This window comes from Tyto alba, unplaced genomic scaffold (genome assembly GCF_018691265.1).
Source record: "Tyto alba isolate M040663 unplaced genomic scaffold, T.alba_DEE_v4.0 Super-Scaffold_2, whole genome shotgun sequence".
NCBI classification, from domain to species: Eukaryota; Metazoa; Chordata; class Aves; order Strigiformes; family Tytonidae; genus Tyto; species Tyto alba.
The window spans coordinates 9,971,269-9,995,243 of NW_024881282.1; the positions used below are offsets into that span (position 1 = coordinate 9,971,269).

Genomic DNA, 23,975 nt, shown 5'->3' on the forward strand with positions numbered 1-23,975 from the left:
CGCTTCCATGCAGTCACTCATCAGTACCTGGAGGGAGTTGTGGGAGTGGACACCAGTAAGATGAAAGTAAAGGATGATGGTATGGGAAGTAGAAGGACAGTGGGAAGGCACAAAGAGAGTAACATTTACTCCAAGACTTGACACAGGTCTTGGAGCTCTGGTTTAATTTGGTATCTTGCTACAATACCAAAAGACTCACACAGAATTAATTTTTATTGAATCTTGAGTGTTTTTTTTCAGAATGCACCAATTTTCCAAGAATTTAATTGACGGAAAACCAATCCCAGCTTCTGACATATTATTGCTGATTAAAATTACTGTACACTTCTTGTCTGAATATGTCAAAATGTCAGTTTCCAGCCAGTTGAGCATTTTATTCTTTCAGTATTCTTGCAGATACCTCAACTATAAAATCCTGGTTCCTCGCATGTATCGAGTTCCCCTAAATGTAATCAAGTCCCCTCAACTTCAGCTCCTTAAACTAAAGGGATGGAGATCCTTGAACCTCTTATCATTAAGGATGTCTTCCAACATTTTAATAAATATATATTTCTTACTTGTATCATTCTTAAACTGTGTATCCTACAGATACATAGAGTATTCTAATATACTCAATCTTCCTACTGCTACATATATATATTTATCGTTCTTCAGAACATTTATTACTTTATTTACCTTCTTCAGGCTTAAAATATACATTATTAGCAGAATGAATGTATTTCTTAGGAACATAAAGTCCTGAAAATTTGAGATCAAGTTGAATATTTCTTTTTAATTTTGGTTAACCTATTTTAGAATTTTGCAGGTGAAGATCTGCAAGAGTTAAATTACTGAGAAATGAAAGCATAGCAATCTCCCATTACAAGGGACACAGTAAGCAGCAGTTTTGGAAAAATCTTTTTAACCCTGTTACAGCTAGTTTTGAAAAGGAAGATATATGTGATAGTTTAGAAGATTAAATTGAAGACTGTAATATTTAGTTATAAAAAGAGATGGCATTGGGTCAGCTTATAATTTTAATGTTCCTTTAAATATATGATTTCCAAAGTCACTAGTAATTGTATTCAATGGAAATACTGTTGGACAACATTAATTTGAAAGCAGAAATGTCAAAGTTTATTCACATGATTTATTGTATTTTCTAACTTCATAACCCTTCCAACAAACAACTACTGAACAAAAAAATGATGGTCTAATTCTCAGGTATGACACAGTAAAGGTGTAGAAAATTTTTCAATCAGTACTCACTCTCCCCTTTTAAAACATCATCAGCTAATTCTATCCTTATTCACACAGCTTACTGAATAAGTAAAGGCATAAAAATAGCAGGATAATCATGCATAGAAAAATTTCAGGAAGAACATACAAAGGAAGAAATGATTAATCAGGTCTGTGTGCAAAAGAGGATTAGGGCTGGAGTCCAAGAGTATAATAGCCTCTGAAATATTTTTTAAAAAGCCCAGTTTCTGGTAAGCAGTGAATATTTACAATTAGTTTTCCTAAAACTATGGCGTGAGCTTAGCCATCATAAGGCATGTGAGAATTCATGGGGAAAGATACTGAAAAGGAACAGAAAGATGCACAGGGAAGCTTGTTTGCTTAGAAAAACACACTGTAAAGACAAGCTTGAATCATATGCCAGAGGGAGAAGTCGGGATGAAATTTCTAAATAAGAATTATTGTGAGAGTAATAGGAGATGCAGATGAACTCTTAAGGTCTTTGATGCAGAAAGATGGGAAAGCACTTGCACTTACAGTAATTGAAGAAAGAAATAAGCATGTAACTTCAAATGATGGAAACCTTTGTTGCATGAACACCAAAATTATAATTTCCAATAATAAGTTTGCAACTACTTATATTTTACTAAGTGTCCCAATCATTAATAAATGTTGTTCTTTTCAAATTTATCATGGCCTTGAAAACAGGACTTTGTTCTGGCTCACTGCTGCAGAGTGAAGTAATTGTTTTACTTTTCCAACTTCCCCAAACTGGCTTTCTTTTGAAAGTAGAGCCATCGGTGTGGTCTATGTAATGTGCAGCCATGTTTGACACCTTGTGCAGCAGTCTTATCCTGCACATCTGTAGACTAGAGTGTATCACAAAGGTTTCAACCCTGAAAGTATTCATCTACAAAAAGTACACGAGCATTTGCTTAACTATTTTCCTGAATCAGCACCTGATAACATTGGTACTCAGAAAAAAACAGATCAGTTCAAAGCTCAAAACCATATATCTAGCTCACATGAGTGGAGCACCATTAATGTTTGAAGATATAGAATTAAATATCCTTCAGTGTTTGCTGAATTGGGATGATACATTTACAGAATCAGTCTTTGAATTCATCTGAGACTGCTGTTATATCAAGGAGTTTTTTATATGCTTCAGTTGCAGAATCCAAGACTCAAAAAGGCTATAACACTGGGCTAGATCCTCTAAGGTACTGATCACTCAAATGTACTATAATGTGTATTCAGTAATACTGGTGCAGAATGTGAAGCCATTGGAGAACCAAAGCTTTAGAAATCCAAGCAGTTACTCTGAGCCAGTACTGCATTTGAGTTTCAAAATTATAATTGCCATTAAATAGAATATATCTGACAACCAAAAGCAGAGCTTTAAAAAAGCAACATTCTACTTAAGTAGCACAATTCTGTTTGTTTGCTTCGCTGCTGTTTTTTTCCTTTGCTGGGTTGGGTTTTTTTTTTTTACAGTTTTATATATGTAATTGGTGAAAATAATTAAGCTAAAGATATCATCTTATTTTACTAACAGTGGAGTTAATTTATGCATTGGACAGAACTTTCCATATGGTTACTTTACTGCCTCCATGTGCAAACAGGAAAAAATAACTATTTGAATTTTTAAAGGTCTAGATTTTTAACTGAGCACATTTCTCAGAAAATATTTTTCTCTGAAGGCAATTTTTGTAAGGCAGGTTTTGTAATTTTTGAATACAAAACTCACTTTGCTAATTTACCTGCAAGCTAGTTGAAAAAAAACAGGGTAGCAAAAGTGGTATTTTTAAAACTCATTTAAATACTTCTTGCCTCGTATTGCATTTACTTTTCATTCCTTTTAGTCAGTATGAGAATATGATTACTCAAATGGCATTTTCAGCATAATGATCAGATTATGTCTTACCTGATGGCATATGTAGAAGCTGTACACATTAGGAATAATACCAACACCATAATGACTCCAGTCAGACCTGGAACTAAAACAGACATAAGATAATTTATATTTGAACTGTGAAGAGGTATACTTGTGTCCCATGACCTTCCAGGAAAGTAGAAGTTATTAGACATATAAATCATGATTCAATCAAACTCTTGCATGCATTTATCTCTTGAAGACAATGCATGCATCAATCTAGATAGGAAATAAGAGCTGCTGTGTTATTTCCTACCTTTCCAGAGAAAACTGCCCTTTTCCTTACATTTCACTATGCATCACTAATTTCCTATTACTCTTTGCTCCTGTAATCTTTCCCTCATGACATTTGTCTCCAAGCAGGTAACCAAAAAAAAAACCCTGCCTATTTGTTTGACTGACTGTACAAGTTTCTATGTCTCTTTTTTATTCCAAACCCTAAACTCTGTTGAACATGACAATTAAAAACCCGGTCAGGGACAGAATCTCAAGCAAATCAATTTCTATGCAAGCTGTCACTACAATTGGTTGCCAACCCATTTCATCCTGCAATGTGAAAGAGCCTGAAATTACTCTCCATGGCATTGTATTATGCTTGAAATTGTTGCCCATAGAGCAAGGTCTGTGATAGTAATCTATAGCCAGTATTTAAGAAGGAAAGGTTAAAAACATTCAGGATTGGACTCATCTGTTCAAATGCAGACTCATACCAGAACTAGTCTATCCTCAGCTCTTTTTGAAGCCAAAGGAGAGAAACAAATATTTCTATAGCATGTTTAATCTCACCCTAAAGTAGATTTCTGCCTATAAAGTATAGTAAACCATCAGCCTAGAGATAGAGCAGAAAAATCCCAACCAAAGTTACCAATTTTTCTGAGCACCTATCTTCAAAATTGCTATTCTTGGAATTAAGAATCTGAATTAAGAATTAAGAACTTAAAATCCATGAAGCATTACATGAAAATCTTTTACTTCTTGAAGAATTATTTTTTTAAGCATCGTCTCTAGTCACCCTAAAAGCCATGTGTTTGGATTTAAACAAAATCAGTCAAGACAATCACCAAGCACAAAGCTAGGTAAGTTATTTTAGTATGAGAATATAAACGCCTCAACAATCTTTCATGGACGTAGATGGCAAAACCACAGATTTTAATGGTCCAGGATCTTTTACAGGATCATATTCTAATGATAAGAACAAGCTAACTTTTTAAATAATTGATTGTGACTTCAGACTCTAGAAATAAAGAGATAATTTGAAATCTTATCTTTTCATAAATGTTGTTGAAAAGTCTGATACCCAAAATCTGATATATCCCACATCACCCCTCAGTTTTACAAACTGTAGGAAAGATCCTGGTCCTACAGTCTATGAAAGTTTTGTCATGGACTGCATAAGGAACATAATTTCACCCCTTCATGAAAAGTTTATAACTAAAAGCAGTTGCAATAAAAAATGTGTATTCTTTCCATTATTTCCTTCTTCATTTTTTCTTTCTTGATCTAATTTGATATTTAGTGTGCAATCAATCCCCTCTCTGACACAAATACTTCCAATCAAATTGCAGTACAACACTTGATCCAGCTTCCTACATTGTCACTCAAGCTACTGGTCACTGTTTACATCCAGTTCTTCAATTCTCTTCTCCATCAAACTGCAAACATGAAATCACTCACAGCCTTGCTCCAATTCATCTGTGCATTGTTAGTGTTTCCTCTATTCCCTGTCTCTCTTTTCCTTCACTAACTATAATCTTGAATACTTGTTCCTCCCAGAGCTAGCCTCACACCCTTAAGGAAGAAGGTTCTTTCCTGGATTGATCTGAAAAGCTATCACACTGTAAATCCTTCTAACTCCTTATTCCTTCTCTTCACTGTGTTAAAAAAAAAAAAAAAAAAAAAAAAAAAAAAGCCAATAAATCTAGTTCTGAACTGTTTGGGAAGAAACCATTTTTTTGCATATTTGTACAGCTCCCAGTGCAGCAAAATCTCGGTCCTTGTCTTGGCACTTCCACAGCACAAATAACAAATGATAATTACCAGTTGTGAGGATTGGGAGTGATCTGAGTAATTTTAAATTTAATATGTCTTAGAATAAATGATTTTTGCAATAAAGGGCTCAAACTTTTGAAAATGCAATGTCTTCCTGGCTGTCAGAGGGTAAAAGGAGTTCTACCCTGCAGGTCCTCTGCTCAGCTGGAGAGGTCTCAAGGCATCCCTAGAGCTGTGACACTATTTGATGAGGCCTCTACACTCATTGTTCACCCCAAGTCCTTCTCCTTTATCTAAGATATTAAATATAATACTAGATGCCTGTTCTGATTCTCCCTCCCCATCTTTAACTCTCTCCTTTGTGAGTTACTTTCTTTCAAGCCCCCACCAATTCACTAGCTACACCAGTTACCAAACTTATTTCCAGTTAGCAGTTAACTTGTACCTCAATTTCTATTATTTCACTTTCTCACTTCCTCTACTCTCAGCAGACCTAAACCTTGCTTAGGGTTTTTGGAAAGCCCTTTCCCACAGGCTGCCAATTCCAGTAAATGTATTGGGATTGACAGATCTAGAACTCCATTTATTGCTGTCCAGAACAATTCCTTTGAGCCTTGCACTAAAAGCTACCAAGTTGGGATTTTTGCATTTGATGTAAATTAGAGTGAAAAAGAGATGACCTCAGAAAGGACCCTTATCTGCTTGTGAAGCATGACAGCTAAGGCTTGTGCCTACCCCTCCATATGCAAATGTTGCTTCCTTCTAAATTCCTGCACCAAAAACGTCTGCTTATTTTTGCTTTATGAGTGCTGAAGCCTAATTCCTATGTAACAGTTTTGATGGCTCTGAAGTCAAACCAACCCTGAAATAAAACAGCTGAAGCAAGACAACTGCTTTTTGTTGTGTTTCTTCTTCTAGAAATTGGATCATTTAGGAATCGGTGTTTAATATTATGAAGAATCTGTTTGATGATTTTCCACTGACTCATCTGTACAACAGCTTTGAAGATGCTGCTCATCCTACTATGGGGCTTATGTAACTCCTCCCTCCTGACTATTAGATAAGCAAACCCAGGTTATATTAACACAAATAACACATCTCAACCCAACTGAAATACAACAAATGAAGCATGCGAACACAGGATCAAAATGTTTTATCTGGAAAGTGATGATGAGAAGCTGCAAACTTTCTCATTCAGTTTTGCAACAGACTTACCAGTAGCAAAAAGCAGTTTCCTTGGGTCCTGAAAAACAGACAGGGGAGGAAAAAAAAAAAATAAAATCAACATTCATGATTTTATATCTATATGAATAAGATAATAAGTCGCTCATAAAGCTCTCACACTTGAAGGCATAAGCAATCCCTAAATTTGGATGCAGGAATGGATTTGGTATTTGGTGACAGTTTACACTGCAGCAATTCAACATAAACTAAACCTTTAGCCTTTGCATTCCCCCAACGAAGACAATTCTGATCTGTTATGAGAAATTGGCTTCCAGATAATTTTACCTACAATTATTTATTGAAAGCTTAGCTTTACTGAGTTCCCCAATACCTTTGGGAAGACAGAAGGAAGCAGAAAAGATAGAGATTTTGAATTTAAATGAAAGACGAGCAGTGAGCATTTTACTGTCAGCTACATCATCAGGAGATTTCCAGAGAACTCTAGTGAAGCAGGACTGAACACAAAGGAGCTGATGATACAAGGCAAGATATTTCTTGTTTCCTTCACCACACGAGAGGAAGAGGAGATGTCAACCTCACAGGAAACTGCCTCACCTCCACTGAGTCCTATACCCTATAAGGTTTTGTCTTCACTGTGGAGAAAAACTTTTTTTCAAACTTGCAGTAAAATGCAGTGAGGGGAGGTGAGCAGTTTTCCTACAGGCCAGGAAAAATTAAGCATCCCTCTCCCTGACCTTGTCTGCAACCAGATGTGTGCACTCATGTACAGAAGATGACAGTAGCATCCAGACTACCCATCACAGTTAAAAAACAGGTTTAAGTGGAATTCAAGTACAAAGGTCTAAGAGCTACTACAGTACCTGAAATCTGGGAGGTTTTGATCCTAGAGTTACTAAAAATTTGTTATTATCTCCATTTTCTATTTCAAAATTCCAAAGGCTGCTTAGTACAAGCTGCCATGCACACCCTGGCACGTTCTTGCCCGAGGCAAGCTCCTGCTAGTGTTCCTGATGAGGCTAAGTCTATTAGACCACTCCTAACACATGCAGACACTTGAGTTGAATCCAGAACCTCAGCACAATAGTTGGTGTTGGCATGTCTGTCTGCCATAGAATAGCTTGGTGATTAGATCATTTACCCAGGGAGTGGAAGACCTTTGCTGTTGGTCCTTATGAGCCTGGGCTGAGTCAAGCTCTCCTTTTCCAGGAAAGGATGCAGCTGGGATAGGGTCACTCTAAATCTTTCCTAATGAAGCTGGTAGAAAAGAAATGCAGACTTGAGACTATAATACATATAAACAAGAGAGAACTTGATTGGAGCCCAAAGAAAGTACTGGACTTTGGTCTGACTCCTAAAATCTGCAAACATCTCTCCAGTGCCAAATGCACAAGCAAGCACCTGGAAGAGGGACTAGGGCTGTGGTATGCCTTCAAGAGATCTGCACCGCAGTCAGAAAAGTCATGCAAACAAAGTATTTCATAAGTAGAAATCAGTTTCCAGACCAGTTCATGCAGATAACTAATTCCACTCTTAGCATATATATTACAATTCCCACTGCATTTTAAAAATGCAAAAATCACTCTCAAATCTTACTATCCTCAAATCCCCACTATATGTCTCATAGCACTATATGACAAATATTGCAAATGCAGAATGTATTTTTCCAAAACAGCAGCAGAAGTTTCTCAATCAAGCCCACACAAAGAACAGAGAGAAGGAGAAGAATAGACTACTTCAGTTGGAAGGGAACCTACAGGAATCATCTAGTCCAACTGCCTGAACAATTCAGGGCTGACCAAAAGTTAAAGTAGGTTGTAGAGAAGCAGAACAGGGCACAAGGTGAAAGGATTTGATGACAGCATTCTCCACCTCACAATCCAATAGGTCCAAATCCTGGTGGCTTAAAGTGATGAGTTTTCAATGCACAAAATCGTCAGCACTGTATAGATCATAAGAGGGATCACATAGTGGAATTGGGTATACAAATAATCATGTTTAGAACAGCTGGCTCACCTCACCACGATAGTTCGCTGCATTTAGTGACAGAAACTCTTCGTTGTAGTTCTCAGAGAAGTTGAGAGCGTTCACCAGATGAGCAGCAACATGCAAGACTAAAAAAAACAGAGTAAAGCTGAGATCCATAAACAAGAGGTAGATGTTCCCTTGAAGTAAAGAGAATTGGCTACCCAGATGCCAGGCCATGATCACATCAACTATAGGAGATGAACTGGGGACTAAGGAATTATTTTTCTAAAGTAAATCAGGTTATAGATATTCATAGTAGAAAGCTGTAGGTATTTTAATATTTTTTTTTAACAGTACAGCTATCACTTCTGTACTGCAATGCTTCAACTGGGAGACAACATTCAAAGGTGTCCAAAGAATGTTTCTTCTTCGGTGAAATGGGTATTTGTCTCTATGGCACTCTCTTCTGCAGATAAGCCTGTAGCACCCTGCTTCTTCACTCAAATTCCTCAGGTGACCTTTGAGTTACTTATAATGGCAAATTTTTACCTGATTTCACATACTTGTCCTTTTAGAAACTGGATTTTTAAGGAAAGGTTCACAACATTAGAAGGTAAGCCCATGCATTTAAAGGAAAAATAAGCAAAAACCCACATACATCCAAGAAAACATTCACAATTTAAGTCAGGGAAGCACAGAACAAGACTACCCCCAAATGTACTGTACAAGAAAAAACACAAAATACTGCTTTAATGTGTTTCCCACACAAGCTCCTGCTCAGCACAGTAAGATCTCACCTGAAAAGATGCATATTGTAACACCACAGGTCACATGGAAAGTTTTACTTTTATCTAGCAGCCTTCTGGTTTTCCTGCTGGCAACCTAATAAGAGAAGAATTCAAGAAATCTCTCTTCTAAAACAAAGCAAAGAAAAAAGATACTAACAGCAGCTGAGGTGATTTAATAGCAACTTCAGCTTTTACTAGGTTTAACACTCTTACAAGCACAGTACCTAAATTTAAAAACTACATCATTATGTCAATGAGCCAATTTTGATGTCTTAGTCAAGAAATTACAGTTGGATCACAGATGTCAAGAGCACATAAATTAATGTCCCTTCTGACCTTAAAATTTAGGAATTCCAGCACTAATTGTTGTAGGCATCACTGACTTGTTAATGATCAGAATCAGAGGGAAAGGTGTATTTGCATACATACATGCATCTATAGGCATAAAATCTTATACTGTCACATAATGAAGAGAACTCATAGGTTCAATTTGCAACCATATAGAAAACACAGATGTTCCTCAAAAGCATTACCTTAATTTCTGTAAAAGCAACTGGCAAATCACAAACAAGCTAAATGACTGTTTACTGGATACCGGTACAGAAAACAAACCAGAACATTTTTTTTTTCTCCCATGATAAGAAATATATTAGGTTGGGTATTTTTATTTAAAGTTCTGTCACTGCTAGTAGGACACTTCTAATCATGCAGAGATGAAGTTCTTTTTGCTCTGTTGAATTCTACCAGGAAATGGTAAAGAGGACAAAGATATCAATTATATTACAGTGGGGAAGAAGGAGGAGATTTCGTCTGGTTGCAGTTACACAGCAACTCCCTGTCCTTCAAAAAATGCACTGAAGAATCTTCCTCACAACAAGTCCAATCAAACCAGACAATGCCAGCCAAGGCATTGTGTTCAAAGGAGTCATGAATCTAGGCTGAATGACATGAATTTGGGCTTCAAAGGAGTTGTGAATCTAGGCTGAACGATACCTGCACCATGCAGGCACATACTGTATAGAAAACAGGGATATAACATATTTCTTCCTATTCTTTTTAGACATAACAGAGACCAGGGCCCTCTTCTCAACTGCTGCATTCTGAGGACAGTACTTACCTTCCGAGATCCTCGCAGGAAGGCCAAGAGAACACGGCACATGGGTAGAAGGACCAAGCAGCAGTTGAGATTGAGGACAGATGCTGAAGCTCTGCTAACACACAATCCTAGCTGAACAAATATAGCAAGAGTTAGATTACAGGGAGAAAAGATGCTCTAATGGATCAGATGCCAGTATTTCAGCTCTTTTTCTTTCCTGTGAAACCGAACTGTTCCATGGTCTCTTGACTCATCAGAACAGTGGAGTTTCATGATGTTTTACATGTACTGGAAGAACCACTGTACACACAACATGCTATCCTGTTCTCCAAGGGAAACAGCTCTCACCTTCACATCAAAAAAAACTATTCAAAATTAATTTTGTCAGAAATAATGTCAGCAAATGACAACTTATTACTGAAAGAACCAATATCCTCATCAACGCTCAAAGCCACACGGAACACAACATATCTGAGACAACGATAATGGTGCACCAAAAAATTACCTGAAAGCTTCAACAGTCATAATTAAGAGGAAAAAATACTATGAAGACACTAGACATCCACTTAAAGTGCAATGATTTTCTGGTAAACAAGCCAGAAAAATACATTAAAAAAAGTAATTGATTCAATTAAACTGAAAAGATAATATTGTTTTAAGGACTGTTATAGAATTGTCAGAGAACTCCTCATCCATTCACACTATGCAGTGCCATATTTGGACCAAAAGAAAGTGGGTTTTCTTCATTTTGACTATTCAATACCTAGTAACTGTAATGAAACCTACTTTCACTAATGCTTTCATTGGTATATTTGGAACTTATATAATTAGAACAAAAACACTTGTCAAATAAATGAACAAAGCACACATTAATGTCATAAGCCTGTATTCTTTAATCTTATTATATTCTCTCATTCATTTATGATTTTTAAAAAAGATAGCAAAATGCCATTGTTCTCCTAGTTATTAGGTTGAATTACTATTCTACTAGCTTATATAAAAGATGCTTTTAGACTGTCAGCAGATTTCTGGAAGGGTATTTCTTATAATGTTCTCTAAATCCCAAGTTTTTCAACCCCTCAAGAAATTAATAAAAAGAAATATTATAATATTAGAAGATAACTTAAATACTGCAGAGGTATGTCAATGATTTGAACAGGTACAAATTATCCAATAAAAATTACTAAAGATTTATTACGTTTTCAAAATGAAGCTTTACATCAAAAAAATATTTGTTATTTCTCAGTCAAAAACAATTTCATCTGCAAAACATCTATTATATTCATATCTTTCTTATCAAGAAGAAAAAACAGAATTTAAGATAAATAAAGAGGTTTTATTTATTTGAAAATTACTTCTTTTTACAAAAATTATTAGAAAAGCCTTGCAATTTCAAAATCTGTAATTGCTATTAGTTGTTTTTTATAGACTTATCTACGTGTCACAGAAATGGACGACTATATAAAGTAGTAAAAATGAAGTAAACAAAACAACTGGACTTCAGCACATCTAGCAAGATCACAAATACAGCGGCATAACAGGAGCTTCTCAGTACCATAAAACATCAAAATTGCCTGCTCGCACCTTTAGCGTCACCCATGTACCCCATCTTCTCTGCAGTATATCTGGACACAAAACCAGTAGGCAAACAAGGTAAATATGTTCAATCTACCTGAAGCAAACTCACCACCTAAATCTTGTTTCTCTCCTGACTACTTTTCATTTTTAGTGAGACCTGAGTGATAGGGACCTCCTCACCAGACATTAGCAGCTTACACAGAACAAAGCAGTCATAAGGGCAACGTCACCTAAAAGCTGCCCATGAGAAGCAGGAGCAACTACCCCACAACTCTACCTTGTTCTCTGCCATGTAAATGTGTGATCCCTGGCAAACGTCCCAGGAGCAGATCTCACAAAAGTTACACTGAGAGGGACACTTACAACAGAGGCATCTCTAACCTACTGAATTATAGAAAATAAGACTAGAATGAACCACATCACTCAGTTCTTTCCCACTCTCCAGATCTTCTCCACTATTTCTTCCAATGCACTGTTAGTCCTTTTTTTGCTTACACAAAACCTCCCTTGCTTCTATTTCATCTGTTACTTCACACTTTGTTCACGTGCACAGTGAGACATTAATGTTCCTATTTTCCCCTCACAAGTCATGTTCTTCAGACTTTAGATCATCCTCTCCTCCTTGCTCTGGACTCTCCCAACTGGTGCAAGGTCCAAGTGCAATGACTACCACTGAGCACCAGCTGCAATGGCCACAATCTCAGCACCTGAGCTGAGATTTTACTGAATGCTGATGTCACTTTCCACTTCAAAATATGATTAAAAAAAATAAATGTGAACCACCACAATAAATATTTCTCTATCTTTGCCTACAGTAGCTTAAAGTGGCTTTAAAACATTGTAAACATTTTTGGGCTATCAGATAAAATGGCAACACCCTTGAAATGATTGAACTTAATGGCAAGTAAAATGTCTCCATAACATGCTCTTTGCATATACAAGACTGTCTCTATTTTCATGAATTATTACTCCTCTAAAGGGAAGCGAAAAATGAGGTATACACCTCATAAAAGCAGTAACTTCAAAACCACCGTCATTAAACACATATAAGCATTTTTATTAAAGCTTGCTGATGTGATACAGTATTTCAGTGATTAAATGAGAATGATTTGAAAAACCCAACAATTATGTAGAACTAATGTTATACAAAACACAGAAGTAAACTGAAACATTTTTGTAGCTCCTGACAAACACCCAAAAGCTGAAATAAGTTGCAATACCATTAATAAGTAATTTGAAGACTGTAATAATTTCTATTATATGACCTATCTCATACATCATTAGTTCCTCAAGAATTTATGTTGGTTTTGAGTTTAAACATAAACCAGGTATGATATCAGTTATCCAAGACTTCCTTTATCAGGCACAACTATTCTTCTTACAAAATAGTCTAGTTTGAAATAGTCTAGAATAGTTAATTCTACACTGTAGAGTATTAAATAAATGGAATAATTTATTGTATGAAATAAGTAAAATACCAAACAATTTAATTGGTACAAAAAATATGAGTCAGCTATGATGAATAGAAAAAGCTACCCTATTAACCTTTCTTTGTGTTTTCCCATGCCACTATTTAACAAATACCAAATATTCATTCATAGTGCAATTACTATGCAAGAATGCCCTTATATTAATACTAATTCAATGTTATCAGCAGCTGGACAAAGGAAAAAAAAAAAAAAAGGAAAAAAAGAGAAAAAAAGAGAGCAGGAAAGACTTCTTCAAATATGCAATGCATTTCTAGGAAAGCGTGATTCAAATATTTTCACCAATAGTTCATTTAAGGTTTTAATCTGAAGAAATAAATTTGGGCAATGTTTGCTGCAACAAGTCCTTGACCAGTTTGAAAACAATGGTAAAGCAATATATTTAGCAATGCTTAGGATGACAATTCATGCAATACCGAGAAGAATAAGAGAGTACTAAGTTTCCTCTTAACATATATCCAAAGGCTAAAAATATCCCCATGATACTAATTCTTTCCAAATGGTTTCCAAGTGGTCTCTTTCTTGACTTCCTTTGCATTGCCTGGGTGTCATAGTAACAAATTAACATATTGCATTGTTGAATTTTTAAACAATAGTAGGATAAAAGATGATTTTTGCTCCAAGGCAACTCACTGGTTCTAGAAGGGAATATATATCCTTAAATAGCTAAGAAATGATAGAAATATAATCCTTTTTTCTTCTTAAGATTATTGTTATCTTAAGAAAAGGAAAAAAAATGTTATTTCATATTAGTAACATGTGAAATTTCCATAGGATCAAAAAGAGTGAAAAAAACACCCCAAAAATCTCTTCTAGACACTCTCTTTCATCCACCTTTGCTGACAACAAATCCAATAATTTGACAACTTCCTCCTGTACTCTGCCTACCCAGTACCAGACATGCTGTTATCCAATTTCACAGAGGGGCAAAAATGCACAGAAAAATTAAAAGATTAATCAAATTCACAGAGGAAATATGTGTCAGGGATAGTAGGGAATTGGACCCAAAACAAATTCAAATCCTAAAAACTAGGCTAGATTTTTTTCTCCAGACAAGTATAAAGCAGTCACCTTATTTTCCTTCTCTAAAACAGCAGAAAAGGGCTCCAGAGATACAGTGGGAATGTAAACTCTCCAGCCATCCCTGTCTGATGTACAGTCGCACAGAAATCGGGATGGACCCGTGGCTATGCTCATGCGACATGCAAAGTGAGAGAGAAGCAAAGAGTCAGTTCTCTGCTAGCAAAGTAGGGGAAATGAGTTTCTCTGTAGTTAGGAAAAAATACCAATATTAGGTTGAGGGCTAAAGTAACCTACTGTGTTCCACAGAATTCAAAGTTTGTCACTTATAAATACAAAGATGAACGTTACCTGCAGCTGCTGTGCACAGAAATGTAATATTCAATACATGGTTGCAAAATATACTGGAGAGCAGAATACAGGAAGACTTCAATAAATACTGTGCTACCTCACCTTTTAAACCCATCTTGTAGAAAAAAAAAAAAAAAAAGAATACTGCAAATCCTCCCACACCTACAAGTGATGTGATTCTGTTTCTCAAGACTTCACTACCTACAAGTAACAATTCTAAACAGCTTATAGTGCATTAGAGACACCACACTTCATGCTCTCTGGAGGCCTTTCTTTGAACTTTTTCAATCTTCTATTGTTCAGGGCAGCTTAAAAGATTGTTGGAAGACTCATAAACCACACGCTGCTCTGTAGACACAAGTCACAGACCACCTCCTCAAATCAGTACTGGAAAAGCTAAAAATACTTATTTTCATAGGTGGGACAAACTGTCCTACACAATGTACCTCCTTTTGACCTGACTTCCTTTTCATCATAGAGTACTCGTTTTGAGAACAGAGCACAGATAATCTAAGATAAAGGACAGATCTGTAGCAATTATTCCCCCCAGGCCTGACAAATCTTTCTGGAGATCTAGCAAAAAAAATCCTGAAGGAAAATGCAGAGGCAACAGAAACCTACTAGCACATATTAAAACTTTACAAAAGTTTGACTTGATTTTGTTCCTGAATACGTAAGGTTTAAAGGCAGGATTCTAAATCCAAATCTTACGCACTGCAACCCTTTCAAAATTATTTTAAGACTAAGTGGTGTAAGATTTTTGAATCACATTTGAAAAAGTATAGTAAGTATTAAAAAAACACCAACAAAACCCTGCAATTCTCTACACAGACAATTTAACACCCAGTTCTCTGTGGTAATTAAACTTCAGTCTTCTGCTTGCATATATGAAGCAGAAGTTGATGCGATATTATAGAAAGGGAGAAACATTACGACTGGACAATGGTAACAACATTTTTAGCTCTTTCATGAGGTAAGGGGTATCTTCCCTGCACTACTGAGAAACAATATTTTCACCCTTCACTTGTAACTCACCAAACAGGAATTCCTTGAAGGTTTTCCTTCTCTTTCTGCCCATATATTTAGGTCATGTTCTCATTTTATATGCAGTACCTTCATGTTAGAGGTACTCCCCCTTCTGTTTAAATCAATCATTCGATCTGAAGAAAGCAACTATCTTAATCTGGAATTCAATACTAACTTCCAACATCTCTGATAATCTCCAAACAAAGTGTATACACTTACAAGATTTCAGATTAAATCTTTATTAATCTATTAATCAGTTAATTTAATCTGTTAGAAACCTGACCTCAGGAAACACAATTTTTAAAAAATACTGCTGTTGGAGTTGCAGGTTTCTTTTTGTGACAGGTAGAACGATACACACAAAAACCGGAAGGGATCTCAAGTTATCTTCCAAATTTGAGTGTTCCAGATCATCCTTCTTCTGTAGCAACATTACAAAGCATGACAGTATTTTATATATTAATAGCAACAAGAGCTTGAATGGTTGACTCTGCAAGATGCAGCATGACCTAAACTCCAAATATTTGATCATGGATCAAGGAATAAAGAGTACCAAAGTGCCCCCAAGAGATTCACAACACACTGCAACTCATGGCCAGAGCAGGAAGATACTTATTTTCCTATCTGAGGCCACCGTCACACAGAAGTGATGCAACGTCTTCTACTAATGGCTTCCTTCATGTTGAAATATTTCCCTTTATCAAAAAACAGTAGATAATACGGTCTGCAAAACCAGTCTTCTGAAGTGTAATGCAGCTATTTTTATTTTAAGACCTGCCATTGTTGTACATGGAAACCCTGTAATGGTAGCTAATATAATGAATAATCAACCAAAAAGGCATTTTGGCCATAGCTCTGTTCTATTCTACACAAAGAGTTATTCTATGATCATCTTCAAATGAGAAGCAATGATGACAAGACTATTTTTAACCCAAGTCTACAAGGTACAGTAGTAAAAACTTCAGTTATTTGAGATGTACCTCTACTACTTGAACCTCCACTATTGACAGTTTCACAAGAAGTTATGGAAAGGTGGAAGCTGTACCATAAAAGTTAATAATACAGATGTCCTTCAAAGGATTACTGCCATTCGATCTTGGGGGGGAAAAAAAAACAAAACAAAACAAAACAAAACAAAACAAAACAAAACAAAACAAAACAAAACAAAACAAAACAAAACAAAACAAAACAAAACAAAACAAAACAAAACAAAACAAAACAAAACAAAACAAAACAAAACAAAACAAAACAAAACAAAACAAAACAAAACAAAACAAAACAAAACAAAACAAAACAAAAAAAAAAAAAACCACAAGCAAACAGAAGAATTATATGGTGCAAAACCAGAGTTCTTCATTGGCTCATAACAGAATAATCTCAGCAAGGATGCAGAACTGTGGGCTGTTGAGGAAGGACAAAGAGTTGAAGGAAAAACATTTTGTCAAACAAAAAATCTAGACTGAGGCAAAGAGAATGCAAGAGATTTACTTGCAAATTCAAGGGGATTATCAAGATAAAGTATTGTGGATTAACACCCTCAGTCTTCATTAGGGAATCCTGCATATGTACATAGCTTCCATAGTGACATAGATCTATAATTAGCCATTTTTGCTACATGTAACACTCAAAGAGAAAATCCCAAATAGTTTTGTTACAAGACAATTAAATAACAAACACATGTTGCATTAAGGAAAAAGAGTCAAGATACACAACACCCTCCAGAGCCTGGATGTGTAGGGGAAGCAGGCCACAGAGTGGTTGCACAAGGATCAATGAAAGCAGAATTTGGCCTCAATTAGTAAAATCTCTAGCATTATGATAAACCAGCAAGGAGACACATGCAAGTTACTGGAATATATGGAGCATATTCCAAGCAGTGAATAAAGATGGCATAAATGTGATATAAAGAACTGCACAGTAAGGAGGCAGCAACTATATAGATAAAAAAAATGAGGCAGCACATTTCCTTCAGTCCCATTTTCAGTTAGTCTATCTTTTCCCAAAGAGATCTTTCTGATAATGCATTCTGTTCACTTTGGTCTGAAACCCAGAAGCTTATCTCTTGCATTAACATCCATCTGACTACATTAGAGTTATTTGAGCAGGAACTAGAGGGAATAGGGAGAGACCTTTTATGCCATGAAAAAAATTAGCCCATTGCTCTTCCTGTTTATGGGGAACTCAAGCAACAAGAAACTGGTATTCCCTTTAATGCTGTTAAAAGCAAGATTTGAGTTCTATAATAAGGCCAGTACTGAAATTAGGACTGAATTTGTTGGTCAGATGCAAGCAAACTTGGAAAAAAAAAAAAAAGCTAATCTGAAGGGAGAAGTCTTGAAGCCTGCAAAGAAATTAGTCATCTGGACAATTCCTCTGACTGGGCAGACACAACAGCTCCAACAACAAATATTCTGGAGTTATGTCGAGTAACTTATGAATCTTCCTTTCTGTAATACATGCCTAGTACATTTTGTAGTATACAACATGAACATGAAGATGAGAATATTGTTTTCCTCTTTGCCACACTCTTTTATAAGAAATCCATGCCTGTCAGCTGTTTCCCAGGCTTCACTTCTTTAAGTAAAGTAAAACCACAAGTTAACATCTATTAAATTATGAAAAACTGAGATTCTTCATGTGAATCATGTTGCTGAACCAGTGGCAATGAATGCATTCATGCAGTAAGACTATGATCTGCAGTGTTACAGCAATTAAGTATCCAAAGGGATAGCTCATCAAGGCAAAAGCGCTGGGAAAGGGTTTACATCCACTAGGTTCTGGTTGAACTTACGCTGCAAGAATCATACAATCACAGAATTATTCTGGTTGGAAGGGACCTGGGGATGTCTCTGTTCCAACCTCCTGCTCTAAGCATGTTCAACAGCAAAATCAGATTAAGTTTACTCAGGGTTTTGCTGAACTAGTTTTTTAAAACCTCCAGGGATGGAGATTCCACAGTGAAGAGTTTATGGTGTCATCAACAGGACTCAAACTGAGCAAAGCAGTGATGTTTGATATAACATAAATTTACCCACTGAATTTTGTGGCATAGAATCGGCTGATGAACTTTCTCCTAGCACATCTGTGCCTCTGACTTATTTATTCTCTTTGCATTTCCAGGACACCACCATGCTCTTAGTACCTCTTTAGAGATATAGCAGTAAAGAAAAGAAAGACTGACATTGAAAGATTGAGTGGGACTTAGGTATCTAAATAAATTTAAAACCCTGTGTTACGTATCTTGTTCAAGGTCACAGAGGATGCAATCGCAAAGGAATAAAATTGAACCTCCTTCTTTTGTAGAAGGCTAAAGGAAAGTGAACCACTTCAGTAACTACTGATGGAAAGACTAACCTCATTCTTTCTCATTCTTCACATCAGAAAGGAAAGACCTGGCATGAAAATGTAGCAGAGTTGAATACATTCAGTCCAAGATCTCACAGATCTCATTTCATATCACAATCTGATTTCCTACAGCAACTCTTCTTGTTCTCCATCCTGTTACTTGGTAAACAATAAAATTACCTGTAGTAAATCTTTCAGTGCTGCAAGGGCAGAAGTTCTTAAGGAGATTTTAGGCTATTGTAGCATACAAAGAGAGAAAATAAACTCCTCAGTAAACCTCACTGAAAAACAAGAGAAATTTTTTTTAGTCAAAACATGCCATTCCTTTTTGCCATTCTTTGTTAACTGTCTGGAAAAAGGAATCAATTTTCATGAAAGTATCTGTAAAAAAGTTAACTCTGTCACAACAAAAAAAAAAATGCTTAATTATAAATGAAGAATTTTCATCTAAATCTCAACATTTTCAAACATCAAGAAATGGCACACAGGGCCACTCACCCATCTATGGAACAGAGAGGAGACTGGTTATGCAAATAGGCCATGGGCCAGTGGTTACACAAACCAATACAGAAAAAGAAAAGGAACAAAAATCCTTGTGGAAAGTAACAGCAGCTTTAGTATGGATATGCTTACTTTGTTTCCTGATGAAACTAAAATTGGATTGAGTTTTCCCAACCCTTACAAATCTGTATGACTTATACATGTATACAAATATATTGAAAAGAAGAGAGAGAGCTAACTTTGGAGTCTAAGGATGACACTTAGATAAAAGTGTAAAAAGTTAATTGTGAGATTGTTTTACACTGTTTAATATTTTCAAAATTTTTAAACTGGTTCCAGAGCTTTGATCAGAAGTATCTTTTAGACTTAGCTCTTCACTATCCCTCTCATTTTACAAAGTCTCAAAATTTGTTCAATATTTTTTCCCCACAGTTGCAGACAGACAAACTCAAACGCATGGCCTCCTGGTCCTCATCTCCTGACCAAGACAAGGAATCTGTTGCTTGAATCATCTCACAGGTTCTGAACAGACAATATTATTACTTTGTATGTGTCTTTCATTCTGAAGAATAAGAAAACAAAACAAAAAAAAAAAAAAAAAAAAAACACCAGACAGTGAGCTGGTACAAGGCAGATGAGCCTTGCAAATTGAGAGGAACTTTGCTGGCTGATACCAGCTGACAATCTGGCCCAACATGTTGACCCAAGAACATTTGCTTTATAAACAACCCACTTGCTCTGCCAGGAATAAACACAGTTTTCACATGGATGCACTGGGCTGCAAAGCCATTAGAGATTATGGTAAAATTAAACATGTCTTCATGTTTTTCTGTCAAGAAAATCATCATCATAAAGGATTTAAGTATTTTCAGTTCCTTCTTTTTGCACTACCTTTGCTAAGATTCATTTCTTGAACACATCTGAGTCAACCATGAGAAGGAAGAAAAAAAAAAAAAAAAAAAAGAAAAAGAAAAGTCTATCAGGTCAACTTACTTTTAAGCAAGTTCACAAAAGCTTATGGAGCCAGCTAGCTGTGGCAATAATATCAACCATACAAAAAAAATATATCGGGGATGTACCAAAGATAAAACCCAGATGCTCTACAGCAGGTTAGGATGTGCATCATCTGCGCTTTCACCCCATGTCAACTTGTCACTGAAATCCATTCCTAAGTATGACATAGTGTTACAAAGTATCAAGTTATTCATGCACTTTCTCCTGGATTCTCAAATTCTGAGCAACTCTAGAGCATTTTCCAGAAAGCTGTTAACCCTTAATCTATCCCTTTGGGTAGAAGTTGTTTCAAACAATTGCAATGGCATAGCTGTGGATAACTTCACAAGACAGATGGGTATCTCACTTCCCAAAATTGCCTTTTTGGATTCTTCTGGTGGTGGTGGATGTTACCCTTGTTAAGTCAAAGTAGCCACTTCTTCACTAAACCATTTAGATTCCAAGAATTTGTTATTAGAAAACAAAAATAAAATTATATAGATTACAAGGATTTACACAAAACAGAGGATCTATGAGGATGACAAAGACTGAAAAGAACTAAGGCTTATCAATAGAATTCCTTCAGCAAATATGGATCACAATAACTGGATTAGAAGAATTTGCCAGCACAAACCCATAAATTTGGCTAATGTTTTGATGACAGAAAGCTGAGCTCCAGTCATCTGTTGAGCATGTTTGTGTTCCTCTGAACCTGCCTGCAGCTGGGAACAACGGGAAGGAGAGGAGGAAGGATAGCTGTCCCACACTTGACTGGCTCTTTTTCTTCTCAATACTGGCCACTTTCTATTCCTAAACAATTGTCAACAGTACCCCAGTAATTTCCTACTTGATCTTTCCCCACTTTGAAGCCTTAACAGGCAGTTTGTGTCATCCTTGATTAGCAAATACATTCTGTCCCTTTCCCAACTCCCAGCATCCCAATTTCTAGGGCAAAAAGTAACGTCTGGGTCACTCACCCCTAACATCTGATGCAAATAATAATACTGCAGCCCTTGATAATAGAGCAGGAAGGTTTTCCAGAAGAGCCATACATTGAGGGAGAACCAGAAAAACTAAAATGAAACAGAAACAAGAGATTGTAAGTGAAAGTTACATGTCCAAACTTTTCAGTGTTCATTTCATTCATAAAACTCATACCCCTGTAGTTTAATAAACATACAAAAATGCAATGGGAAGACAAATTTCAACCACTTAGTATAAAATATTTTAAAATATTAAAAGGAATAGCCCCTACAGGAGAAATTTTCACTTTCACTGAACTTCACAAAACCTTACCTTTGTGATTTAAGATTACTGTGAGCCAGCAAACCCCTCCATATACAAATCGCTACTCCAACTCTTTGGCTAGGTATTGCAGTTAAAGACTCAAAGAATAAAAACTAGCAACAAAGAGACAAAGGCAGGAAGAGCTTGACCTCCAAGAAGGTCTCCCCCAAACTTTCCCAAAGAGGCTCTAACAAAGAGCCGACCCACGTACACCGTGTGCCGAGTCCCCGCAGGACGGGGGCTCCTGCATTGTCCCCGGCCACGGCACGCGCGTGTACCCCTGCCAGGCGCACAGCGGTACGGAGCGCACCCCAACCACCCGCACACCGAACCCCCCCGACCGCCGTCCTGCCCCCCCCCCCCCAACACCCCCCACGGCTGGAACCTCCCGCACCGCGCCAAACCGCCCCGACCCCCGGGGCTCCCCGGTGCGACCCGCCGAGCCGAACACCCCCCAGGGCCGGCCCCGGCCGCACCCCCGCAGGTCCGGCCCAGCCAAGGGGGGCAGCCCCCTACCAGGAAGAGGTGCTTGCTCCCCTCATTAACCAGCCAGCTCCTCCAGGACAGAGCCATGGTGCGGGACGCCTGGGGAGGAGGGGGGATGAGGGGGGGGGGGGGGGGATGCGTTGGGGGGGCGACGGGCGGGCGAGCCCTCCTTTTCAGCCGGGCCGAGCCCAGCCGGTCCTCCCCTCTCCCCACCCCTCACCCCCCGCCCTGGCTTCCGGCCGCCGGGGCGTTGCGCTCCGGCCCCGCCGAGCTCCGACCGCCCCCGGCTCCGCCGCGGAGCTCCGGCCACCGGGCGCTGCTGCCCCTTCGGCTGCCGCCGGCCGCCCTTAGTGCTCGGCCCGGCCCGCGGGGCTCCCCCCCCCCCGCCCCCGGGACCCCGCAGCGGAGGCGGTGGGGAGGTGAGGGGGTGTGTGTCGGCAGAGGCCGCCCCCAAAGGGGCTGTGGAGGGGTTTGGGGTCGGTAGAGCACTCTGGCTCGGAGTGATGTTGGCCGGGCTTCCTCGCATTCCCCCACCCCACCACCACCGCCTTGAAAAGCACGTTTCGCCACGGGAGAAACCCGTCCGTGGGGTTCCCCCTCCCCCGTGCTGAAATGTGATCCAAAAAGCAGGAGTGAGTGGGGGAGCGGCAGTGCACGCAAGTGTACTGCAATTTCGGGGGAAAACAGGCTGTCCGAGGAACTACCGGGCTGCATATGAGGTCCTCGAAGGCTGGGAAGGGCCGGACTTTGCTGTTGGGGACCAGATCCTGCTCCATCGGGGGGCTCGGGGAGGGGCAGGGTCCTGTGCCTGCCACAAAGCGACTCGAGTGGGCAGGGGCAGCGGGTGTGTAGGCATACCGCAGCCACGGGAAAGGTTTGCATGGGCACCTCCACAGCGCCCCGAGTTCCGATTGCTATGCTTTGCAACCAGCCTGCTTTTTGTGGTAGTCTTCATGTTTGGCTTGGGTTTGGTCTTTTGTTTTTTTTTGGAGGGGGAGTTGCATCAGATACTGATTTTTGTATTAAGAAAAAGCTTTTCAAAAACCCCTTGTAGCTAGCAGCTTTTAAATACAGGACCCTCGTGAGTCACCAGGGGAGCTTCCACTCTAAACCAGGCACTGTGGTGCACGTGGCTGCTCCTTGAGATAGCAGCAGCAGTGGCAGCTGGCAGCAGAGCAAGGCTGTTTTTCCAGGAGATGCCAAGTCCAAGGAGCAGTCCCGAGAAGTCTCATCCAGTCCAGCTTGAGCTGGCTGTCTTTCTCTTACAATTCAGAAAGGTGCCATTTTTTGTGTTCCTCGTGAGCCACATACCAAGGGTCCAAGGAGAATTTGGAGGAAGCTAAGTACAATCTTTCTCCAGTTCCATATAAAGATGGAGGGAGTGTCTGACCTGTATGTGGCCCTAAGTATAAAGAGTATGGATAGGGCACGACTCCTGTGAAACTTGGGGGCATTTTGGATGTGGCAGGAGCCCTGTCTCCGTAAGCGTCAGTTTTTCTGTGGCTGTATGAGGTGCTAGGTGAAGTTTTGGAACAGCAGGATAGAGGATTACAACTATTTTATATTACCAAATGACACTAAAAGGAGAACTAGTGAAAGAGCAAATACATATTCTGCATTTAAGACTCACCAGAACCACAGTTTGATGACAAAGCAGCTCTAACAGAAGAAGAAATAGTATAGCTTATTTATCTTATTTGCTATTTCCATTCACTTCCTCATTTCCG

The 23,975-nt window shown here is 38.2% G+C and overlaps 1 protein-coding gene across 1 annotated transcript in view; it reads right to left on the bottom strand.

The window, feature by feature from the left end:
- The window catches only part of NOX4 (NADPH oxidase 4), a 105,841-nt gene extending 83,497 nt beyond the window's left edge, over positions 1-22,344 (bottom strand). Inside the window, exons 1-7 of the mRNA XM_042792642.1 lie at positions 22,279-22,344; positions 21,453-21,548; positions 10,196-10,306; positions 9,088-9,172; positions 8,339-8,436; positions 6,356-6,383; positions 3,143-3,215 (exon numbers count right to left, since the gene is read on the bottom strand). Of these exons, the coding sequence (XP_042648576.1) occupies positions 3,143-3,215; positions 6,356-6,383; positions 8,339-8,436; positions 9,088-9,172; positions 10,196-10,306; positions 21,453-21,548; positions 22,279-22,335 (548 nt within the window). The 5' untranslated portion in view covers positions 22,336-22,344. The remainder of the gene's footprint in view (positions 1-3,142; positions 3,216-6,355; positions 6,384-8,338; positions 8,437-9,087; positions 9,173-10,195; positions 10,307-21,452; positions 21,549-22,278) is intronic.
- Positions 22,345-23,975: the final 1,631 nt, after the last annotated feature.